This window comes from Rhipicephalus sanguineus, chromosome 6, assembly GCF_013339695.2.
Source record: "Rhipicephalus sanguineus isolate Rsan-2018 chromosome 6, BIME_Rsan_1.4, whole genome shotgun sequence".
NCBI classification, from domain to species: Eukaryota; Metazoa; Arthropoda; class Arachnida; order Ixodida; family Ixodidae; genus Rhipicephalus; species Rhipicephalus sanguineus.
Window position 1 is genome coordinate 75,798,957 of NC_051181.1, and position 25,992 is coordinate 75,824,948.

Sequence of the window (25,992 nt, forward strand, 5' to 3'; positions counted from 1 at the left end):
AATACAAAGGCATTTTGAGGGGATACATACGACAAATATCATAGCTACAGATGCCTCACAATCCGAAGAAAAATCTGGCATTGGTATTTTCTCTGAGACCTTCAACTGGTCATTTTCATTAAGACTTCCCGATTAGAGGTGTGCACGGGCTCCGGGTAGCCCGAAAGCCCGAGCCCGACCCGGCCCGCGGGCCGGGCTCGGGCGGGCCGACGTATTTTCACCTCTGGCCCGGGCCGGGCTCGGGCTACTTGTAGTTTTATCGGGCCGGGCTCGGGCCAGGCGCAAAGCCCGACTCAAGCCCGAAATATAGAGAATGAGCGGGAATTCTTTTCCAGCACGCATACAGCGCCTTTCCCAAGGTCAATCTAAATAGGTCGCGAAAGTCGGAACGAAAAGTGGTCGGAAACCTATTGCGACAAACATCAACACCCGCGTGACGATTAAAGCGCTACTAGGTGAGGGGGGGACAAATAATGAAAACAAAAAATTATAAACATTTATTTTCATTAGTTTTATTTTATTTGTGACGAATTAAATTAGTAGATTACTTTAATCAAACTTTAGTCTTGAGTATGTGGTTGAGTGGCCTATTTTTTTCGTTTATTTTCAGAAACAGCGGGCACATGCAGGCAGTCTGGTAACATGGGCCAACGGTTTTGCGCATTTTCAGATGCAAATGGCGGCGCTCGTTTTTGCTGGTTTTTGCGCAGTAGGTTTGTGCCTGTCGTCCGAAGATGATTTCCTCGCATAAGCGTTGTTTCCTAGTCGTGGTACTTGGCAGAAGGTAATATAGCCCATCGCAGCCATCGGGAATCGTTTCAGTGACTGTGTTTTGCCAGCGCACGGCCAGCGTGCTGTCGCCCTTCGGGACGATGAGTCCGCCACGCTACGCGAAGAAACGCTGCGCTGTCTACGGATGCAAGAGCAACACGTGTGCAAGGTTTGTGTGCACGTTGAATTCTTATGCTACTTCTGATTTCTGTGTTATATATTTTTGGGGTAATATCCTGTTCAACTGCAATATTTCGCCAATAAAATACACCTTATTTATCAAATCTGTCTTTTTCGTCTTCCCGTTATCTTGCAGGCTTCCATTATGGAGCCGTCATAGTGATAAGAAAAAGAACGTGCAGCTATAAAAAAAAGTAAGAAGCGGCGCCCTGTCAAAAAATTTCATAATTTCGCGCCCATCGCGTTAAAACGTGACGTCATTTCCGCTTCCGGTTGTGAAGTCATCTTTTTCTTTTTTTTTTAATTCTGTTTGTCCCCTCCTCACATAGATGGCGACTGTTTGCAACAACTAGCTAATGTCCCTGAAACTTCGTAAAGTAGCGACATACGTGCATAAAAGCGCGCCTCCTCTCTTTTCTCCCTCCTCTGCCCTTTCCGAGGCTGACGCCGCGTCGGCATTGGCCAACTGCCGTCACGTGGGGCAGCGCGCAGCGTTCGTTTGTTTACAGTCGCTCGCGACTGCCATCTTCGCTCTCGAAGTGCGGGCTCGCTGGTTCTCAGCGCATGTGTTCTATGGATACGCACCTTCCATTCCGCGTGCGTTGTGCTCTGAGATACCTTGCACACAAGACCGACGTCATGGTTGGTTGCCATGGGCTTCTGCTGCGCTTTCGGATGCCGAAACAAATCAAGCGAAGGCAAAAACCGTCCGGACAGGGCAACGAGTTGCGAAGGAAGACTTGGTTACACCGAATCGGAATATAGAACTTTCGGCCGACGTTTTCGACGCGACGATGCGAGGTAACTTGCTGTCCTCCTACTATAAGTACTCGTGGAGGTTCGCGCAAATCGCTGCGTGCTATAACGTCGTAGACACGTCTCAGACAATTGGGCAGTACGTCGTTATTCCTCACACGTTTTATTGCTGCTTCTGCGGGGTCTGTACTAAGTGCTTTTTTTTTCTCGAAAATGTGATTGCGAAACTTCAGAGATTCGGCGCAGTTCTTTTGAAGAAACAAAGTTGCCGTGTGAAAGCTCACATTAGGTGTGTTACTCTCTGTTTGTTTTTGTTGCGTGCACGGTTTTTTTGTTGTTTTTTTTTCCTGAAGCAAATAGCTTTCTCTGGCTCTTTGACGTCGACAGATCCGCCTGTGGACTTGCGATAGAAGGCAGGTAGGCAAAGCGTGCGTGTCCAATCGAGTCGCAGGGTGCATTCATCGTTTAGGAGCCTCACGTGCACGTGTTATTTAGCGCGCAGGTTTACGTGCCATTTCGTGTGGAGGTTTATATCTGCGAGTGGCTTTCCGCCGCGGTGGAGCAGAGGTTGCGGTGCTCGGCTGCTGACCCGAAGGTCGCGACTGACCGCGGCGGTCACATTTCGATGGAGGCGAATAGCTTGAAGCCAGTGTGCCGTGCGATGTCAGTGTTCGTTAAAGAAAATCAGATGGTCAAAATTTCCAGAGCCCTCCACTACGGCGTCTCTCATAATAATATCGTGGTATTGGGACGTAAAACCCCAGATGATATTGTTATCCGCGAGTGGAGCTCTCGCGAAGGAAACGTTTACGGTGGCAGGCTAGTTTATACGTTCGCTTGCGCGTTCATTGAGCAGCGAGTATAGTTCGTATGTCAAGTACGTCTACGAGGCACACTTGCGCACTATGGTTGGTGCGTCTAATCTCTTAACGAATCAACCAACGATGTCTAAATGTATCGACTTGAAATGATGTACGCTTTCTGGCGCATTCTTCTTTCAATGAAGCTCCGAGCTGCTGCTTGCACTGACAGTCATTTTCTGAATAAATAATAGTCGCCACTCTTAATACAGCCAACACCCATTGCCCATGTGTTTCTTGCACTCTAAAAACTGTCCGCACCCTTTGTGGAGTCTTCTTGCCCTTCACCAATAACCGTGATCTGGCTAGTTTGCGCTTCCTTTCCTATGAAGGATGCTTTTTAATAACACGCACGCCATTCGTGACCTGGAAGTACGGCGCGCCCGGTGATAATGCAAGGAAAGACACGCGAGATTGATGGTTATTGTTTCGGGACAGGAATACGCCCCACAGCACGCTCTTTTTGTGAGGTTGCTAAACAGTTAACAGGAAATAGCGAGCGCAGAGATTTGGTGAAAAAGAAAAAAAAAACAAGTGAGCCAGATGCTGGATATCGTTTTGTGGGAAAGAGGTGCCTCCAATACGCCGTTTTCTATTGCAGTGTACAGTGATAAATATAACAGGCACGTATAGCGGCGTTAACTATATTTACCCAACCGATACTTCGGAACGGCTACCTCTAGTGCGTACTGGCAGCCTCAGTGCGTCATTGGTATGCGCAGCGAATTCACCTCGCGAGGACGACGTGTACAATGTATAGGTTTCAGAAGGCTTCATTTAGAGCGGAATATTAACGTTCAACATCACACATGTCCTTTACAGACGTGTCCTAAGATCTCCTAAACAACATATAATTTAAAAAAAAGGATACAAAGAGCTAGACGGCTAGTGCGAATGCTTAAAGCGCGCCGCATGGCAAGCGCGCGCTCTCTTTACGAAGCGTCGTCTGCTACGCAGGAGCAAAGTAGGTGGCGTCATGCTCGAAAAGAGAGTGCGAAGGAGAGGAGAACGAGAAGGAACGCGATCGGAGGAGGAAAGTGTCGCTACTTTACGAAGTTTCAGGGACTTTACAACTAGCCACCGGCTTGATACGTGGGCCTCTACGGAAGTTACGCTACCAGTTTACATATACCTTGCCTTTTCCGCGACCGCCGTTTACCGCTTTTCCTTTCCATTCGCTACATTACACAAAAGGGGAGCAGGTAAAGCACTGCCTCTGTTTGCACTCTGACAATTAGAGAAGTAACACCACCTGAGCTAGTGACGGCGCCACGCGACTGTTCACGTTAGATTTAAGGCCAAATCCCATATGAGTGAAAATGCACGCGACAGCGACGAGCGACCCGACGTAGATCGCCTTCGTGCAAGCTGACGCTTGCATGGGCATGCCCCATACACGTGACGGCTTTGGCGAGCGAACTCCATTGTTGCTGGCATGAGGCCGTCTACTTGTATAGCAAAAGCGCCGCACTTCGTTGAAGCCGGAATCGTTGGACTCCTTGCTGTTTTTGGACGACAATTTGTAATCTGTGTAATAGAGACTGTTCGTCGTCTGTCGTATGAACATATTTTATATGCTCAATAAAGTGCCAAATTACCGGAAAACGATGTTTTGTTTTCGCAACGAACCTTCAAAAAGCCGGGCCGGGCCCGGGATTGTGTTTTCGTAAGTCGGGCCGGGCCGGGCGGGCACACAGCCCTTTGCTGTCGGGCTCGGGCGGGCCTTCGAAAAAGTCAGCGGGCCCGGGCCGGGCTCGGGCTCGGAAATACGGCCCGTGCACAGCTCTATTCCCGATTTCTTCTCAGTATTTTCGGCGGAATTTCTAGCGGTAATTATGGCTTTACGAAAGCTGACCCCATCAACCTCAAGAATTGCAATAATTACAGATTCATTATCTTTGTGTTCAGCACTCGCTGCAAATAGCGAATCTCAATTATCACGTACTTTTCATTTTCTTGTTCCCATCCACGTAACTTTAATTAGATTAATCTGGGTACCGGGACACAAAGGCATAAAAATGAATGAAATGGCGGACTCTGGCGAAAGCCGCTCTCAGTGGTCCCATATTCTCAATTATTCCCATAACAGCACTCATAATTCGTGACAGATTTAGAAGGCGTGCCATTATTCAAGACTCCGGCAAAACATTAATCACTCATCTAAACGAATATCGACACCTCTTGTTCCCTTGGCCTAGGAATTTCTGTTCAACAAAAAAAAGATGAAGTTATTTTTACTAAATTACGATGTCGCGTTCCAAAACTAAACTTTTATGTGCATAGATCTGGTCTGGCTCCCTCCACTCTTTGCTCGTTTTGTAACCAGGACGAAACAGTTGAACATTATTTCTTATCATGTAACCGTTTCAATTTACTAAGGAAAAACATTCTCAAAGCAGCGTTTAATCGAATTAGATTGGATTTCATTACTTCTAATATTCTATCCTTGGGAGCCTCCTCATTAGGTCATTGTCACCGGGACGTCTGTTCCGCTGTACAAAAATTCTTAATTGAATCAGGGCGGTTTTAATTCGGAATTTTAAATTAGCATTATGCATTTTTTCTAACTACTCTATAATTCATTAGTCATAGAAATCATATGTGGTCACTTCTACCTAAAATTAATCGTTTCTTGGCCAATCCCCCAGAGTGGGTGTGAGCCATGCATAAAGGAAATCATCATCATCATCATCACTTCGGATCTTTATGATCCGCCCGACTCTTGGCCGATCCCCCTGAGTGGGTAGGTGCCATCATCCAAGGAGCATCATCATCGTCATCATTTCGGACCTGCAGACGACCTGTCGCCGCATTCTGATCCGCAGAACACGGCACAGGGACAACCAATGGGTTCTCACGCAATGCAGCAGCAAATGGCCGCATCCCCTGCCTCCGACGGTGCCGATTCGACCACGGGACCCTCTCCATCCAAGAGGCACAAGAAACGGGACAACTCGGGTCCCAGGAATCTAGTGACGGACACGACGCGACAAGAAGGCGCACCGCAGTCTCCTCATCGCAGTCGACGTCACAAGAAGAAGAAACATCACCGGATCGCGTCCCTAGAGCCAGGTGAACTCGCACCCCCTCTAGACACTGGAGGAGGCGCAGCCGAAGCGGAGCAAGCGCTGCGCCGAGCCACCGGGGCAGAAGTGCGCCAAATCACGCCGGGTCACGACAACGTTCAAGCGCCAGTGGAAACCGGCGTTCTCGTTTCCCGCACCGGATCCATGGTGGACGCGACATCGGTGCTGTATGACCGAGAAAAGGCGAGTGCTGCACGCGTGCTCCTTTCGCGCTTAATCTTTCTTTAAGCAAAATAGATAACGCGGTGTCCGACTAGCCGTGTCCGGCCGCCCTCTTTTCGGTTTTCGGTATAGATGCACTGCTAAGAGGTATAGAAATATGGACAGATACAATCTGAAGCACCGTTCCAGTTCTGACGAATATGGCAAAGAAGGGACAGCTTCTCGTGAAAACAGCATCAAAGGCAAGAACGATCCGTTCTATGGTGCTGCGCAGAAGTGTTGTCCGCATGTATGGTGATGCGCAGAAGCTTTGTCCGCATGCGCACAAAACGTAGTCGTGCTCTCTCATGCACAATGCACACGGGTGCTCTGTAAGTCACTTTGCTAGTTTCTTAAAGTTGCACACTCGGAGTGCTCCTCTATAAGTCGCCTCGAGTCGTCAAGTCGCAGTGGCACGTTCCGAGCGCTTGGTCTCCAGGCCACCACGTAAACTGGTCTTCAATGTGGGACAAGGTGCACTATCCAGTGAACACTGAACCAACTGTCTCTATGAAGCACGCTCCCAGCCGAACTCTTCGGTCTCACTAAAGGGCTCAGCTTGTTGCTTGCGGCGCTACCTAAACGTCTGTCAGAAGGGTTCCTCTTCATGCACCCTGCTCGTTTCGTGAGTTTAGTACGCATATACACGGACGCACGTACCACACACGCGCTCCAGCAGGCAGCCAACTCGTCCTCTTATGCGGAACCGGATCATGTTGTTACGCGTAAGTCCTCGATCGCCCTCTGAAGCAGCCACCATGTATCCAGTATGTTTTTTGACGAATGGCTTACAGAAACGCTACTGATTCTTCCACAGGGGGCAGCAGGCCTTGAGCGTGTGGCCCTCGGCTGAATCCTAGGTTACAAACTGGGGCGCGTCCGCTCGTTGAAGTGTGGACGGGCCGCGGAACGATAGCCCGTCTGATGTCGGACGGTGCAGGCGACAAGCGTCCAGGGTTAGGCAATATATATGTTCAAAAAAGTATTTTGCGGCAGTTTTAAGTAACACGCTGAGCACGAAAGCCTCGAATCCTCCTCCAAAACGCGGCAAACCCATTCGTATTAGATCTGAGTGCGAATACCCGCGTTCACGAAGTTTGTGGTCGCATTCATTCTACGGCTTTGTGCGTCTTTCTTAGCCAAAGTCACCACCAACCATTAAGTGTTCGGCTACCCCGCCAAATGACGAGTTTTCTCCCAGGTACGAACCCAAGCCCGCCATTAGTCGGGGTAAGCCACTTGGTTAAGACACTCGTTTTAGTAGCTGTAGCTTTTCGTGACTGCTCGTTTCTTTAGCAGAAAGATAAAATAAAACATGGATGCGAATCGAATCGGTTTGTAGTTGTCAGCGTAGTTCAGACGAAACCGCTAAACATAGAAGGGCAAAATAATGAACAGGAGGTTTATCGTCGTAGACAGCCAGTTTTTCTTCCGGTTTTATTTTTATATATATTTTTTCTTTGCTTTATGTGAACTTCTTACGTAACGCTTGAAATCTGATATTCCTCATTGCGTTGTCGATGCACTGATTTTTATAGAGCCTTTGAATGGTGCGTCCACATCGTCTGGTGCTTTATTCGTATTCTTCCCTACGCTACATATTTACTAAACCAGCCGAAATGCCACGAAGCATTTTCGCTCCAACTGTGTACTTGCTTGGCAGGAAGGCGACGTGCTCCCGTCGGTGACTCCCCCTGGTGTCGCCCAGGAGAAGGAGGCTGTCGTAGACACACCGCGCGCCCCTGGCAAGGACAACGTAGTGGCCATCTTCGGTGGCAATGGCGCCTACCAGCGGCTGTCGTTGGGGTTCGTCATGATGGCCTACTTCAGCCTGTCCGTACACCTCTTCATCGACGCCGTCATTGGTGAGCGACAGCCACGGTATACCTACTGAACCGTCACCTGTCCATTTCAGAGTATTCGGGTTAGCACGGGGAGCAAGTACTTATCAAGGGGACGAGCTGCATGTCAGGTGCTGTCAAGACCCGTGATGGTGGTGTGATTACAGGTTAATTAAGATGGAGTCAAGATGGACGCTTGGGTTAGTTATGGTTATAGAGTACGACTGGGTACAGCAGCCAAAAAGTTGAAGCGATTCCACTCTGTGAAGGCGGATGGCCAGCAGAGCTGACGGGAGCACTTCCGCCTCTGGTCTCGTCAGCGTTCGTCATAAGCGCGCTGCTTCCTGGGCGTTTTCACAATAACCGGTCGACACATACTTGCCACGCATGACCGCGCCAACGCATCACCTAGACTTGAATGACGCGGCGAAAACAAGTACGAAAGTCGTACTGCTCAACTTACGTTTTCTGCACAGCCTCCGGGATCGGACCACCGGTGGCACCGCCTCCGGCATTGGCCCAGCTTTGACCGATCGACGATGTCAATTGATGTCATCGTGTGACAACAGGATGGCGTAGTCAAAACGTCACAATTTTCTGCGACGTCATGGTGACGTCATACGGTGACGTCATTACATGAAGTCATTGCTCACGTGGTTTTTTTTTCCTGTTTGAGTACGGAAGCCACAAATCAATCAAGTTTTTCATTTACAGCTGCGCCATAAAGGCGCAGACGTCGAATACAAACAGTACGTAACTAGGCTCGTAAACCACTTCGTTTAGGTGGACTTAGGCGAAACTTCAGAATCACCGAAAGCTGAGCTATTTGGTAGGGATTCGTCGTAGCAGATACTAAGGCCGGCAGACACATATAAAACAGACAGAAACAAACAGAGTCGTCGACTAACGTCGCGCGGTAGCTGAAAAGCAGGTAAACATTTATCTTCGCATGCTCAGGAATTCCAGCGTTACCCGATTATTACTTTCGAGAAATGACGATAGTTAGTGCGATGCTTGCCGTATTTTATTCGCATAATACCAACTGTGGCTAAGGTTGTCTAGTGCTCGTTAACTATTTTCTAAACGACGATTCAATACAATATAACGTGCGTACTGCTCTGCCACACTTCATTATTTATTTATTTATTTATTTATTTATTTATTTATTTATTTATTTATTTATTTATTTATTTATTAAGGCAAAAGCCTTAGATGCATAAATAAACGCGAAAATGACGGTAGGTGGCGTCGACTTGAACACGAGTGATGCAAAAAATCATCATCCCGTGATCAGTGACAACACTATCATGTCATCACAGAACGCCAAAATTTTTGACGTCATTGCGATGTCACCATATGACTGTGACGTCATCACATCACATCTTTGCTTGGTCAAAGGTGGGCCGATCACGGAGGCAAGGTAAAACGGGGTGAGGTGCTGAAAGCTTGCAATGCCTCCGATCCTGGAGGCAGGCGAAAACCGCGTCAGGTGCGTAAATACCTCGGAGAGGGACGGGGAAAGGATAAACACATCGACTGAGAAGAAAAAGGAGACGATGACTTTCGCCTTCGGGTCGTCTTAGGTGAATAAATAAGAAAAGCTGTCAGTTTTTATTTATTTATTTATTTATTTATTTATTTACATTATCTCAATTTCTCAAGGGATTTACAACATGAAGGTTCATATACAATCATAGAAGTTGCGAGTAACAAGTTCAATATGTGTAGAGTATGTAGCGGCCGTGACAGTACATGGCACCAAGAGTGCTGGTGCACTTTTTTTGCTTTAACGACCGAAATAAATACGTCATCTCAACATCAAAACATGGCTACATATTATGGGTATTTATCTATATTATGACATTTAAATGTAAAACAAAGCACTTCGCGCACTACGACGATTCTCTGTAAGAAAACTTCGCTGCAATTTTTTTGTCTGTGTCCAAAGAAGACCGTCGCTCGTTGCCCTGCACTCGCACATGATTGATGACACTCGGGACTTACAGAGCGCGAGGTGCACTTCACGTGCAAACCACTGAGCTGGGCAAACGTATCGATTCCCGAGGACGACGCCTGGAGCACCACACGAGGCTGGTCAAAGCGGGATGATGACGTCGCCTGTCGTCAACGGCAGCACCCGGAAAGTGGTGACGTCACTATTCCGTGCCCCGCGTGGCTCTACGAGAACGCCCGCCGCCACAACAACATTGTACCTGAGGTACGTATAAGAGAGATTGGGTGCCATATATGAAGGGAAGGCTCATGCTCCCGCATAAGGTTCGTTTCCCAGCGCCGCCGGGTACCAGCAGGTTCTTCTAAGGGGTACCCCGGCCTGGCTCTCAGTACTGTGGGTACCCATTTCCCCAGATGGTGGTCTGTCCTCTCCACCCTCTTCCTTCACTCCCCTTTCCCCTCCCCCCAAGTACAGTGCGCCGTGCTCCGCTATATGGGTGGCAGAAATAAGCGTCTTTCCCATCCTCAAAAGAAAGGTAAAAGTTATTTGCCCCTAACGTAGCTTTGCAGTGCATCCGAGATCGGAGGCATTGCAATCTTTCTGGACTTCACGTGGTTTTGCAGTGCCTCCGGGATCGGCCCACCTTTGACCAGGCGACTATGCCATGTGAAGATGTCGTCACATGACACCACGTTAATTGCCGTCACAGTGACGTCACACATTCTCGCGAATGGGGTGACGTTAACCACATGGCGTTAACATTTTATGGTTCGTGTTGACGCCGACGCCGCCGACGGTCACTTTTCGGCCTTGACGAGGCATCTAAGGTGTTCTCCTTAAGAAAAATTGGACAGTATATTACATCGTGTAATACTTGAAAGCGAAAGCCTGCTGCGCACTTGTTAATACATTAAAGTTATACAATCGGGGGCCAGACTTCTTGCAAGACATAGAGAGCCGTAGTGTGAACGGCATGCTGTAAATAAATTAGCGTTACTTTCTCAGTCTATTGCATTGCTCCCCCGCTACCCTTAAGCTTTGTGGACCTCAAGTGCTATTCCTCTACCTCCAGGATTGGCCCGCCTGTGTCCAAGTGATGATGCCACGTGATGGCGTCATCATGTGACGTTACGATGACTTCATAGTGACGGTACAAAGTCCTGCGATCGGTGACGCCATTATGACTTCATATTGTGACGTCACGTTATGTGGTCATCAGTAACGTAGGTCACGTTGGTTTTTATAATAATTGTAGGGGATTAACGTCCCAGAACCACGATGTGACTGAGAGACGTCGTAGTTGGGGCTCCGGAAATTTCTACGACCCGGGGCTTTTTTTAACGTGCACCTAAATCTCACGTAGGTTTTTGCACCACTTCATCCGCCTGCCATGTTTCTCTCAAGGGGCCGCTCAATGAGACATTAATATGATTTATTAAGCTAAAAGCGCCTTGTCTCGATCGCAGTGGGACATGGTGTGTTCGCGGCAGTGGCTGCGACCGTTCACACGGTTCGCCTTCCTCGCCGGCAGCCTGGTAGCCTGGGTGCTGCCTTTCCTGGTCGACAGGTACGCTATCACGCGTAGACATTTACAGCGTGCCATCATCGATTCTTCGCCTACGGTAGCCATTTTATTTGAACTTCGCTGGGTCCTACTGGACAAGAAATAATCGCAACGCCCCGAGTCATCTTCCCCACTTACAGCAACTGGTCAGAAAATACTATTAAGATCCCTCCCTACCTGCGATTCAGTTCGCTGTCGACATCCTCTTATGGAGTTCTTCTGATATCTCGTTACTGCTGGCAACGGGGTCTGACATGAAACTATGTTACTTGAATTTTTTACAATACACGCTCAAATATACGTACCGATAGGTGCCCGTACATTCAGAGGAGGGAGGCATTTCTGTGTAAGAAATGAAGATCACCCTAAAGTCAACAGAGTGAGCATAATTACTTGTTCACATTTCGAGACAAGGGGCGCCCGTTGACGTCGCAGCCTCTGTAAGTCCTCTTTCGAGGTTGCAAAACCCCACAACTAGGCAATCATAAGAGTGAGGGACATCTGTATCTAGTAGAATGGATATTATGTTAGACATTTCAGCACGAAAGGTAAGAAGCTTGCAAAAAACAGACCAGAGCAGTGAGTATGCCTTCCTTGTGCCATTGGTGAGTGAAACATGGTTTCAGTAGGATTTGTTGAAGGGCTGTTTGGTGCGGGCTACCTTGACGTAAAAAAAGCGCAAAGGATGGACACAAGAGAAGGAGCGCACAATATAGCGCTCGTGTAGCATGCTTCTTTTCTCGTGTCCAGTCTTCGCGCTACCGTTTTTTAAATCAAACATGACTGAGTTTTCACTATATACGGCATTAGACATGTGAGTTTGGGCTTGTAATAAGCATAAATATTTGTTCCTGCCCCAAGGATTGGCCTCTGAAATCTGCAATCTCATGTTCCCAGGACCGGCCGGCGTCCCATAATTCTGTTGGCAGTAGTAGCGGCGTCGATGTTCTCGTTCGCAATCTACTTCGTGAAGTCGGTGCTCCTGTTCATGATTTGCCGCTGCCTCCTGGGGCTCTTCCTGATTGTCCTCTACATCGCCAGCTTCGTTCTCAGTGAGCGGCTGAACTCTTACTCCTTCGTCTTCCATTGCAACGGTGTACAAAACCGAAGGTTAAGACCTAATTGTCCGACTATTCTCGTATCCTCGTCTTCATGTAAACGGGGCTGATACGCTAAAGAGACCGAATTGCCTAAATGGAAAGCTTTACCTCGCAGCTTCGATAACCGTCACTCCGATCACCCTTATTCCTATTACTCTGATGGGTTCACTCAGGCTGCACCATCAGTGCAGTGCTTTAACTTGAAAATCATTCCAGGTTGTTCACTGTTCCTGAATTGCAAAAACTTTGCGAGCAAATGTTGTCGCTGAAAATTCGGCGATTTAGCCACTCCAACGACGAGACGAACACCGCTAAACTGACTCAACACTGATGTCCCACTGCCTGTTTCAAAAGACGCGAAACATGCGGGCAAGTAGGCATACATCAGAAACAGAAACAACATATGCGAACAATGCTGTTCAAGAAATAGGAAATTCTGTATCATTGCCATATCTTTCTTTCATATATCAATATGTATAAATTTTATGTGTATATTTTTTTTACTTTCAAATTGTATTAGCATGCGGGACTAGGTGTCTGCAAGAATTGTGTGAATGTTGTTTTACGTACGCTAATTGTGTATATTTAAATAGTTATTGGATCTGTCCTATGTTTGATTTGGTAAATGTGTCGATATGATCACCATCGTAAAAACATTGCAACTCTCTGTACAGGTCCTTTGGCGCACTCAAGATGTCTGCGACATATTTTGCCTAAGGACCTCCGACTTGATGTCGGAAATAAACCTGATTTCACTTGAGATTCATCTCGAAGGCAAAATGCGAACGGACGGGCAAACGAACCTGTTTTTCTTTCGTCCCCCATCTGTTAGCGCTTAGTCGTAGGGATATTTAACGATCTACTGCCCGTCCTGCGAGTACTTTGTGCCTATTGCCCCGGCAAGTCGGTTAGAGCGATTACGTTCAAAGATATAGACCGACATTGACTGTACACAGTGCATGTGCTGCGTCATCGTGCAGTGTTCGAGGCAGTATCGCGCGAGTACCTGGCGCTGTTCGTCGTGATTTCACAGCTCGGTTTCGCCACCGGCCACATGTTCGTGGGTGTACTGAACAGGCCACAGCTCTCATGGCGATCCATACAGCTGAGTTACACCCTGCCCGTCAGCGCGTGCGCAGTCGCCTTCGTGTGAGTCGGTTACGCTGTATGTCAACAGATCTTGAGAAAGCAGTGTGATGCGCGCGTAATTCCTGCGCGCGCATGCAACAGATCAATTTTTTTTTTGTCTAGACAGTATGCCTCTTAAAAAAAATCCTTTGATGGATAGCCCTGTTCACTCTTTACAGAGAGATTTCTTAATCGCGTGAAAAATCAACTAAGAATTGTAATTTACGATTTCACTAATTAACCTGTGATTCACTTTAAGGCACATGTTTTAAATTGCCTTTTTGCCAACCCTGCCCACTTATCTTATATATTTGTGGTCAATTTAGAGTACACTGTACTGTGTAATTGATTGATTGATTGATTGATTGATTGATTGATTGATTGATTGATTGATTGATTGATTGATTGATTGATTGATTGATTGATTGATTGATTGATTGATTGATTGATAATTACACGACTGAACCTGGGCAGAATGTAATGAGGTTATATCTTATTACTGGCAGCAGCACCGAGTGACACACATTTGTTTCTCTTGCAAGCACTTCCGGTCGAACGCTTACTTCCGGTTTTCCAAATATTCAGAAAAAGTCTCGTAAAAATAAAACTCGCACGAAATCGATTGCTCTGGTTCAATTTAAGGGTTATATGGGATACCTATGATATCGGAGTACGAGTCTTCTTAAGATGAGGAGCAATTAACCGTCAGGATAATAATGAAAATCAATTGAATGAGTTCAATCAAAGAGCAGATGATTTTCTTGCGAGCATCTTGGATCTTTACGGCACCTGACGGAGAAGATCTCAACCGCTCGTTTCTTTCTACGTGGCCCCTGAGATCCGCTTCGGCAGCGCGATGAAACACGAACTCAAGCAATACGCCAGGCAACACGAACGCCAACGTGCGAGAGCCACTATCAGACACCTAAGACAGGGATTAGTATCGCCGCCGTTTTTTATTTCTTTCTTTTTGTAGAAGTCCTCAAAACTTGTGCATCATATACCCTTCCGAAGTAACCTTTCTTGTAGCTGCTTGGAACAATTTTAATTGAAACTGTAGTGTAGTAAGCAGCGCATTTAATAACGTACAGCCGTCCAAATCTTTAACTATCGGGCGCGAGCGCCGACATTTTTGTGCGTCAGCGCCGTACGACGGAGCCAAGTTGCAACAACAAGAGCTTGATTTGGGCGAGTTGGTTCATGCTGAATATCATGGGTACAACGCAACATCAGTAGGAAAAAAACGACACACACACAGCGCTCTTTCCTGTGTGTCGTTTCTTTCCTACTGATGTTGCGCTGTACCCACGATATTCACCAAGTTGCAAACAGGGCGAGTGTAAGCGCAAAAAACAAAATACATTTGCGTCGCCAGATAACAAATCAACGATCCACATTTGTCAGCTTATCTCATGCGCGGGGGCTTGTGACGCTGCGGATTTCATTTTCTCGGTTGCTTGCTGGTCGTCGGCATATCAGATACGAGCAAGACGCGCTGCCTGTTCGTCTGAAGTGAGTTAATGCAGGCTGACGTTCTCGCGAAGGAATAGCCAAGCAGACGATGGGCACAGCTGAGCGCGCTTCGTGCGCATACGCTTACTGTCGGCCTGTTTGCAGCTTGGCTCCGTCGTACGGCGCTCACGCACAAAAAAGCCGGCGCTCGCGCACGATAGTTAAAGATTTGGGCGCCTGCACATCGTCGCGTCGTAACCTGTACCCTTGGAAGCACATTATTATTAACTGCGCAACATTTATTATGTCATTTCGACACTGTATGATAGCCACCGCCGTACGCGCGCGAATCGTCTTTCTTTGGCTTTGGGCTGCCGATATATTTTACTGTCAGAAAGCACATATGACGTTGAGGCGTAAAGGGAATTTGACGCCAGTAACTTGCTGTCGCACTAGCGTTAGCGAAAGAAAACACTTGCAAGGTTGATTGCCGTTGTAATTGTGCTGCAGAATTGCACTCTAAACAGTGCACGGTTTTTACCGGGGCGATAAAATACCGTACTGTTCCGCCAACACCATCAAGACAACCTTAATTCATACATTAACAAGATATCGTGTGAGTAGATACATTCATTATTTGTAATCAACGAAAGAATACAGTGAAATAACGGAATATAAGACTATAAAAAGGCGCAGAAGAAACCGAACAGAAAACTTCGCGAAGCGGAAGATGTGGCATAAAAACCAATAAAAACACGACGAATGAACAAATCAGGCAATCTGTCGGCGATGTTGGTAGCTTGCTGAAGGACCCTAAAGTTCATCCAAAATTCGTGTTTAAGTATGCAGAGAGAAGGAAAACTTAAGGACAGCATTACAAAATGTTGGCAGCGCATAAAAAAAAAGTCACAGTTTCGCCGCAACGGCGAAGCAATGAATGCGATAGCAATAAACAGTAATGTAACGCGAAGAACGGAAAGCAGCTCGAAATTGCCAGCGCGTCGCTCCAGCCCATAGGACGCACGAAAAGAGCGCACACAGGACGAGCGCGAACTAATGCGTCACAGCTCGACACTTGAAGCGCACTGCTCAAACATAAAGCAGGACGCGCGAAATGAACGAACAGGTACACACAAGACGAGCGCCAACTAATTGTCACAGTTGTTACTTATTTCTGTTTGAACAGCGCGCTCGTTTCGCAAACGCGGCCGCTGCAGCGAGCGAAGCGAAGCACCCCACCGGCCGCCCCTTCTTTCCTCGAGATAAGCGCACGAAAGCAACCACGCCCTGTAGAGCGAAGAGCAACGGCGTTCGCAAGAGCGGGGCGACGATCTTTAAAGTGCGCCTTACGCGCGCACGTCGCGCCATCTATGTGGCCACTAAGAAAGCATGCTGAATTACATGGTGTATATAAATAGCTCGCCGTTAGCAGGCTGAAAGACGGTGCTGTCGTGGCCTAACGTCTAACGCGACGGGCTGCAAAGCGAGAGGTCGCCCGTTCGATTCCGCGCGTCGGAAAAAATTTCTGAAATATTTTTTCTTTATGGCTTTTCTATATATATACATGCTTATACATATACGGTGAATGACGGCGACGGGGACGGACATTTTCCAGCCGAGACTGTCCATATAATTGCTATCGCAATAAAAGTTAAAAATAGGGACGGAACAAACCAGAGCGCTCTTTGCCTTGGTTGTTCCGTCTCTTTTTTTAACTTGTTATGCATTGTTAACATTTCTTAATGGATTCATACAAACTTGTCCAAGCGTCAACTATTTCTAAGAACAGATATTGCGACTAACGAAAGAATGTTAAAGAGATCACTTCGCCTGGTGGGCCGAGAAGAAGTGTTGCGTGTAGCAGATTAAGTTTGCTCGCATTATTGCAGCGCTGTGACCGAATCTCCGCGATGGCTGATGGCACGCGGCCAGTTAGCGCGAGCTGAGGTGGTCATGATGAACTCCTCGAGGCTGAACGGCCTCAGCAAGCGGAAGGCCCAATTCCTCTGGCGGAGAGCGTGCAACGAAATTGAAAAGGTAGGTGAGGAAAAAAATCACACCATCTCCCGCTAAAGGGGACCTGAGGCGATGAGAAGCAGAGTTTCGGCATGTAGAGCCCGCGCTTCAGAAGGGGAGTAGAGAGGGGAGGGGAGAGAGGCAAAAGTGAGAGGGGAAGTGGAGAAGGGAAGGGGAGATGGGAGAGAGGGAAAGTGGAGAGGGGAGGGTGAAAGGGGATGGGAAATTGGAAGTGGAGAGGGGGATGAGAGACGGAGCGGAGAGGGAGAGGAGTTGTGTGGAGAGGGCTTGCGCATGCGCAGTAAGGGTGGTCACGCCGCACATCACCACCGGGACTGAACTCCGCTATAAGATGCTTCACATCTAAAAAAAAAGGGGGGGGGTACGCTTAAGCTTTATCCGCTAGAGGATACATTCGGTCTGTGATGCTTAGTACGACTATGTATATATAGCGGCGTTATATGCGCTGAACGAAATCTCGCTGCGTTCGAGCAGTGCAGCAGTAGCCATCTTTCCGACGCGCCGTATACAAAGATACGCTGCTGTCACAAAGTAGCATTTAAAAAGAACGCTAGACCTGCGCGGAAAGCGCAGCACAGTCACAGTGAAATTGAACATAGAGTTGTGAGCCTGCGCACGTCCACTGTTAATTCTTCCCTCTTTGCCCGTGTTTGTTAGCGCAGTTAAAAAGCCTTGTTTATATAGCCTCCATGCAAAGCGTGTATTTATTTATTTGTTTGCTTATTTTTTATTTATTAACATCAAAGTGTTATGCCGGGGTCCACCAAGAATTCAGTGACGTACTTCCGTCACGGAAATGACGTAGAAAGAATGCACACTACCAGATGGCAAAGAAGGAAAACTTCCGTCAACGGGAGTCGAGCCCACGACCTCTCGGCCGGTCCACGACACAAATGCCGGGCACGCTATCCACTGCGCCACGGTCTCTACGAACGCACCTTTTATATCTCACACTTTCCTCTCGCATTGCTCTTGGTCGGCGAGGTCATGTCGCCCTCTGGGAGTGGCAGTGGTAGTAGTGATTGAAAGGGTGAATTGACGCTTACTTCTGTGGCCCATAAGAGAGCACGGTGTAGCAAAGTAGCTTTGACAACCACTTTCCTGTATATCCGAGGATTACTTCGGACTAGCCACCGTCATTTGGCATATACTCAACGCAGTTGGTACATGAATTTACACGAACTATTTGAGCTTCTGCCCATTGCCAGCCTAAAACACGACGCACAGCCACGAAAGCTCTATCACAATGTGTTCATTGCAGGTCTAGTTCTGTCGACTAATGACTTCAGGTCATGGCCTACTAATTCACGTCCTCGATAACACAGTGGGCTGTTCGCTATTTACATTTTTTGCAGCGCAAAACACACATACACACAGCATTCTCAAGAGACGGCGCTTGTACGTTGCTCTTCTCGCTAATACGAACAGTTTCATTTCTAGCACATGACATGCTCTCTTTCATGTTCCAAAGGGTATTCGAAGGAATCGCTGAGTGCTGTTTGAACCATGGCAGCCATATGCAGGTCCTATGGGTGTTTCGTGCCACTTACGTTACCTCGCTGCTCTCTTGCTACACGTCCTTGCAGTCGCACGATCGCTGGACCACGGCCCTACGAATGCCTACGCGCGGCTTGCTGGTGTCCTCCACGAACATCCGCTTCCTCCTGGTCGTGATGGTCTGCAGGTGCGCCACCTATAAAATGCGGCTCGCGATTCCTTTCCTGCTATATGCGTTCAACGCGAGAAATGAAGACGCGTTCAAGCAACTGACGAGTGATAACCGCTATTCCGGGCGACAGTTAATTACGCATGTGAGTGCTTAAACAACATTTAACTTATTTACGGGAATTTAAAATTGTAAGCGCTGCTACTGCGAAGGAACTTGATACAGTAACAATATTTATTACGATAGCAAACATATGAACACTCCTGCCCATTTTTGCCTTCGCCGTCGCCATGAGGTTCCATATAAAGTTCAAGAGCGATAACACCGCTCCGCCGCGTGGTATGTTGTATGTGCGAGTGAGAGCGTGCAAGGGCAGCCGATGATCGCTGCTCCTGCAGATAAGAAACGCGGCCGTCTTCCATTGCGCGAATGGTCCATGGGGGGTCCCGGAGGGGGGTGGGGGGTGCATGGTTCCCGCAGGAATAGCGTACTATGAGCGGCAGGGGCACGGTCTCGCGAGTCCTATCTTGACAGGGATCAGCAGACGGCCCATGTCTTTGTAGGTACTGTGTTCTCACCCTCTCAGTCTACGCTGAAGCGGTAGACAGCACGAAGGTCGCTTCGCTTGCTGCAACGGCCACATTTTCTTACACCAGCATTTGTTAAACTGTGGCCAGGTCAGGAGTTGTCTTTTAGCAGTACTACGTATAACATTCCAATGTGTTGCTATCGCATTCATTGTTTCGCCCTTGCAGCGAAACTCATGAGTTTTTTCTGCTCCCTACGACTTTGCTAGAGTGAGGTTCTACTATGCCATTCCCACTGTCGCACATGTTCTGCACCTCTTTTCGATTTCCCGCGTGACACACGGCACAGTTACTACTAGATGAGCAAACTCGAGTGCTATCCTCGTGCTGACCATCCCTCGTCGCGACACTCCTACATTACCGTTTTCACCACCGTCGCAGGTTCTCGTGCACCCTGGTGTACCTGAGCGCAGTCACGCACTTCGTACAGCGCTCCATGCGCCCAGTGTTCGATGCGAAATACTTGGCCACCCTAGACATGGCTTGCGTGGTGGCAGGCGGCGCTTTCTTGGAGCGCTACGGTCGCATTCGCACCTCGGCCGTGTGCTTCTTCGTCGCGGGCGTCGCCTGGACGCTCACCGCGTTCGTGCAGAGCGGTTAGCTGCCGGAAAACTATTCTGGCTATATAGCAACACTGATTGTAGGCAGACCAGTCTGTACACAATGAGCCTGGTACGTATTGAGCGTGAGCTTATATAGCTCACGCGACCAGTTTTAGTTAGTATCTTTAAAGGCAGTATCTTTTCGGGCCTCTTCGACCACATTCTGCAGTATTACGAATATATCTGACCTAATTCAACTGCGGGCATTGGTTAGTACTTGCTAATATTGGCTCATCACTGTTAAATGAATTCTCATGTTGGCAACTTGTTATTTATTTATTTATTTATTTATTTATTTATTTATTTATTTATTTATTTATTTATTTATTTATTTATTTATTTATTGCGTTGGATAACTATTGGCAATGGTAGGTTAGTCTTCCTAGGTTATGGTTAACGGTTTTTTGTGACTTAATATAAGCAGGATGGCACGGGTTCGAATCCCGACAGCCTGAAGCGGCCGCTTTTCCGTGACTGCAAAACGCAAGAACCCCCTTATTCTTTCGACAACCCCGGGTGGTCAAAGTTAATCTGGTGTCTCCCACCACAGCGTGGCTCATGTCAAGTTTTTGCATGTCAAACCCTAGGGTATTTAACATCATCTTCTAACGTCAAAACTATAGCGAGTTTTGATTTTCTGCTCATGCGCGATGGTACGGCGGAGGAGGGCGGATATTTTCTGAAATATGTAGCACTCACGTTGTCTGTCCCCGTCTTTCTTTCTTTCCAATCCGCGTTGCTTTTAGCGCCAGTCTGACATTTTAAAGCTTTAAATCTTCTTTAAAACTGCGTGCTGGACGACCTCCTCCTATATTATAGAGATGAAAGAAAATCTGTGCGACCATCTGGTGTGCAGAGAAATATCTGTAACGAAAGCTTTCCGTTCTTAACCACCTTTGGCTGACCACTTCGCATTACAGTTGACTCACTTCTTGTTTATATTTATCTTCTTCCGGTTCTAATGCGTGAATTTCGTCACAGCATTTACCTTCATTTGAATTTATTTCTGTATATCTATTCTGTTATGATCACTATACCTCAAACCGCTGTTGCCAAACGCATACACCCTTTTCAATTTGTATGCTTATGATGCTAACGCATTAGAAAAGCAGAGACCCCTCTTGTGGACTGCGCAGAGGACGACCTGGAGTACTCGGTCCTGGTGTTTATCGGTTTATTGGCGCAAGCCGCAGTGCACTGCGTATTGCCCGTGGTGAACGTAGAGTTGTTTCCGCAGCTGGTGCTGACCTTCGCCTACTGCTGGGGCGAGGCATCCAGCCTGCTCGGAGCGCTTGGTTCCCCGTACATCATGTTGCTGGTGAGATTATGGAGAGTTTTAGAATATCGTTCGCAACCAAAACGTAAACGCAATAGCTAATTCCGGGTTTTATGCTTGTGAAAGCCACAATATATGATTATGAATCGCGCTGTAGTTGGATACTCCGAACTTATTTTGGCCACCCGGGTTTCTCAACGTGTACCTAAATGTACGCACGTGGTCGATCCTGCATTGCGTCCCCATGGAAATGCGGCCGCCGTGACGAATCGAGCTCGTTTCTTTGAGCTTAGCAGCGCGACACATTACGTGCTTAAGCTACCTAAGCGGGTCGAACGCAATTATTATATATTTTTTTCTTTTTTTTAGATTGAGGCAAGCTATGCTAAGGCACGTTATATCATGAGTTTAAGGTAGGTAATTTTGACGCATGCTAAAAAAAAGTGTGCCGACCCGCCGTGGTACCTGAGGCGCTACGCTGTTGCGCTGCTAAGCTCGATGAGATAGGTTGGATTCCCGGCCACGGTAGCTGCATTCCGCTTGGCGCGCTATAGCTGAAAAAAAATATATTCGTGTGCTTAGATTTATGTGCACGTTGAGGAACTACGAGTGGCCAAATTACTCTGGAGTCCCGACTTCTCCGTGCCTCAATCATGTCGTGGTTTCACGCACGTAAAATCACGGTATTTTTTTTAAATAGCGTTATCGAACATGGCTGCACACATTGATCCCGCATTAGCGTGAATTCTCGTGATTGTTATACCCTTTCGTGATCGTTGGTCGCCAAAACCTAAGTTAACTTTTGCTTTCTGTAAACAAACGCAACATTGCTTCTGACTGTATAGTGCTTGGAATCTTGGAATTTTCTATACATCCTTCGGTAGCACCGGCGTCCGTAAGCCAAACGAGACGCGCCCGCAAGAAACTAGAATTGTTGCTAATGGGGTCTCTTTTTTTCTTGTTTTATTGCGATAGCAATTATATGGACAGTCTCGGCTGGATTTTGCCGTCGCCGTCATGCACCGTATATGTATAAATATATACATACATATATATATATATATATATATATATATATATATATATATATATAAAAGCCCTAAAGGAAAATAATTCAGAAAAATGCTTCCGAAGCGCGGAATCGAACCAGGGACCTCTTGCTCCGCAGCGAGTGGTGCTAACCACTACGCCACGGAACGCAGTTCCTCCACGTAGCTAACGGCGAGCGTTATATACAGACCCTTTACCGCTGGACGGACTCAGAGATGGCCGGCGCTTATAAGCGTTTCTTCATTACCAGCGAGATGGCGCTAGGAGCGCGACGGGCGCATTTAAAAGTCGTCGGCCAACTCGCTTGCTTCTTGTTATATTTGCGCAGCGAGAACCTTGGCCTTCCGCTGTCTGCTCGCGCGGTTTTCTCGTGGTGAGGGCAAGAGGGATGTTTCAAGCTTTCACCGTGATGTCCGCGCTCATGTTACGGTGCGTACGAATGTCACTCGAGCTCAAGAGACGCCACTAAACGAATAAACAGAAGATGAGCGCGAACTATCAAGTGTCACAGCTCGACACTTGAAGCACGCTAGTTTCCTTCGCTGCTTCGGCCGTCTTTGCAACAGGAGCGCTGTTCAAACTGAGAGTATCCATTGGCGAGCCTCACTTCGTATAGCATTAGTTTCTCGCTATCGCATTCATTGCTTCGCCCTTGCGGCGAAACTGATTTTTGTTTTTGTTTTTTTGGATCGGACAAGTCTGGTACGAGGCAACAGGTGGCGCTGTTTATTCCTTTCGACCTCGTCTCTTGCGTACCTGTTTCCGTGCGTTAAAGTAAATGCTCTGAATGAATGCCTACCGTAACGTGCAGGAAAAGCACTTGTTTTTAACATACAGTCGTGAACAATATGAAAGAGAACACTGAAGTTACCTTCAAGTAACCATGGTGGCTAAGTGTAGTTACCAAGCACGAAAGTGTTCGTAACGCTAGATGTTCGAGCGGAAAGGTGTATAGCTGTTGTAGATCAATATGCCAAATTTTTATCCCCACATCACCAGTAATCGTGACTTAAAGGGACACAAGAGTGAAACAATAAATTAGCTTAGATTGATAGATTACACTCTTCAAACTCTAGTCTTGTTTATTTCACCACCGTAGGTTTATTAATAGATGAGAAAATCATTGTCAAAAATGTCACCTTTAAATTTCCCGCCAAAATCTCCGATATTGACGTCACGGACTCCAAAGTGCGTCTTCGCATTCTGACCACATTGGCTCAAAGAAATTTCCTGACAATTGGTATAAGTATATGGCTCCCTCGGAAGATGATGTACTTCATTTTTAATTATTAGAGACTGCGTAGGCCCTAACAGACGCCGTTAGAATCTATGACGTCACTGTGACTCATGCGGAAATTTCAAGGGGGCGTCGCTACCGGAATTTTCTTTTTGTGCGTTTTCTCTCTAACCAAGCCTATTCCCGCAGCAAGCGTGGTGTTTTTGGTATCCTGAAAGGGTAACTTACCAATACGAGAAAAATCGTTTTTCTCTTTAGTGTCCCTATAAACAAGAAATCAGTGTTCCCTTTCATATTGCTTATGAATGTTACGTAAAGTGACAAACGTTTTACTGAAGCTGCTTTGTGTCATCTAAATGTGTGCTGTACGCGACATGGATAACGCTTGTTTCGGAATACCACGATTGACTCACGTTCTCGATTTGCTGTCCTTGCAGGCTCGCGACAACTATCCTGTCATGCTGCTTCTGCTGTTCGCCATAGTGACGTTGATCAGCGGTGGCCTCGTGCTCACCGTGCCGGAGACGAGACGCGAGGCCCCTTTCGTGGCGCGCAGCGCTGCCCCGTCCCTGTTCGAGTACACACGCGACGATACCTTTCCATTTCATTTGACGACATTTCTGATAACAACACTTGTTGGGATTTTGCGCACCGACCCGCGATATGATTATTAGGCAGGCCTTGTTACAGGGACTCCGAATTAGTTTCGACCGCCTGGGGTTCTTTACCATGCACCTAAATCTAAGTGCACGGGTGTTCTTTCCATTTCGCCCTCATCTAAATGCGGCCGCCTCCAGCTTAGCAGCACGACACCTTACGTTTACGCACTAAGCTACTGCGCGGGTCAAGAGATTTTAACGCGACAGCGTTTAAAAGCTCGTTTCGAAGAAATTCCGGTATCGGCGGCGGTGGCGTCTTTGGTTATGAGCGAAAAATCAACGTCGTCCGGGAGCGAAAATTCGAATTAGATGCAAATGAAAATAGGAGCCGGATGGCGTCCGCACTTTGACTTTCCTTGCGGCATGGTTTACGTCTTCACTGAGAAGCGAATACAGGCTAGCGATTGGGAAGGCGGAACAAACACGGTCCGATTACGCCACCGCGTTTATGTTACTATCGCGATTACGCTGCGAGGTGCTACCTTCTGGGTTGTCGAACTTTTATTGTACCTTCTCCATCATTATTCTAGTCATGCTACTTGCTACTGGTATTACTAGTGTTGTTTTGTCCTGTGGTATTTTGTTGCTGTATTAGTGGTGCTGCGATTTCGCTCTGCTAGTGAAACTAGGTGTATTATACTTATTGGTGTAGAAGTTCGCGTTGTTAGCTTATTTTAATTTAATCTTTGTTTCCAATTATAACATCAATGCCTTGTCTTTTTTCGGACATACAAGTGAGGTTATATATTTTTTTTAATTAGTGTGTAGCGATATTCTACCACCTGTGTAATTAACTCGTTTATTTTTGCGTATAATGTTGTTTTTAAACGTATTATATCTTTCTTTTTAAACCTCTTTAAACCATGCCACGTCGCCATGTGCCTATGATACCCTGTGCCCCGTCAAGCTGTATCCTTGCACGTTTTATCCAAGGAGTCCAGGCAGGATAGTTTATGTTAAATAAAGAGGATTGAATTAAATTGACTTGAAATACTTTCTCTGGCCCGCAGTTTACACGCTTAGTTGTAACGATACTTGTCCGGTTTAGTTGTGAGACACAGCTTATACTTATATCCGGCGAGTTCGGTCCACTGCAACCTACTTAACATCTGAATGCAAAATAATAAGGGGACGCTAAAGCGTCGCAGTTAATAGTGGAATGCCATAGCATTTCGGGCCCCGTTCGCATAGCCTTCTCATTCGCTTGCCCTGCTTCGTATCTCGGTGGACAGCTCAACCGCGCCATGAGGAAAGAAACTTCGTGCGCGTGACCTTTGCCGTTGTAAGTTCTCCCATGGCAGTAACGCTTTTGCTTGGACCAGTTGTCGCATTCTAGAACACTTGCCACGGCAGCGCGATAAGATACGGACAAGGAAAGGTAGCACACAGGACGGCGGGCGCCCGTCTTGTCCACTGTGCAGAGGACGACCTGGAGTACTCGCTCCTGGTGTTTATCGGTTTATTAAGGCGAAAACCTTAGATACCTCATCAACCGCGGAAATTCACCGTCGGCGTCCCGCGGCGTCGGGAATAGCACGGGTGATGCAGAAAATCATCGTCACGTGATGACGTCGCCATATGACGCCATCATGACGTACATAGCGCTAAATTTTGTGACGTCATCATGACGTCACCAATTTTGGCGTTCCGTGACGTGACCCAACGTCACATGATGCCGTCATCGCATGACACTGTAGCTTGGTCAAAGGTGGGCCGATCACGGAGGCAGTACACAACCTGGTGAGGTGCCTCCGATCCTGAAGGCAGTGCAAAACCACGCTAGTTGCACAAAGTTTTCGGAAGGTGACGGGGCAGGATCAATACATCCAAAGTCACTGGAACGTTACAGTGACTTTAAATACATCCACGGAGAAGAAAAAGAGGATGGCTTGAGCCTTCGAGTCGTCTTAGGTGAATGCATGAGGGACCCTGTGAGTTTTTTCTTAGTTCATGTCTTATCGCGCTACCGTGGTAAGCATTCACCT

General features: G+C 47.3%; 1 protein-coding gene across 1 annotated transcript; it reads left to right on the forward strand.

Moving 5' to 3' along the window:
* The first annotated feature begins 5,428 nt into the window (after nt 1-5,428).
* On the forward strand, nt 5,429-25,030 carry LOC119397352 (solute carrier family 22 member 21-like). The gene is made up of 12 exons (XM_037664785.1): nt 5,429-5,836; nt 7,518-7,719; nt 9,702-9,913; nt 11,116-11,216; nt 12,111-12,265; nt 13,294-13,462; nt 16,783-16,930; nt 18,517-18,614; nt 19,565-19,779; nt 20,922-21,103; nt 23,786-23,925; nt 25,018-25,030. Exons 1-12 carry the CDS (start codon nt 5,429-5,431, stop codon nt 25,028-25,030), a joined length of 2,043 nt encoding a protein of 680 aa, XP_037520713.1.
* The last annotated feature ends 962 nt before the right edge of the window (nt 25,031-25,992 follow it).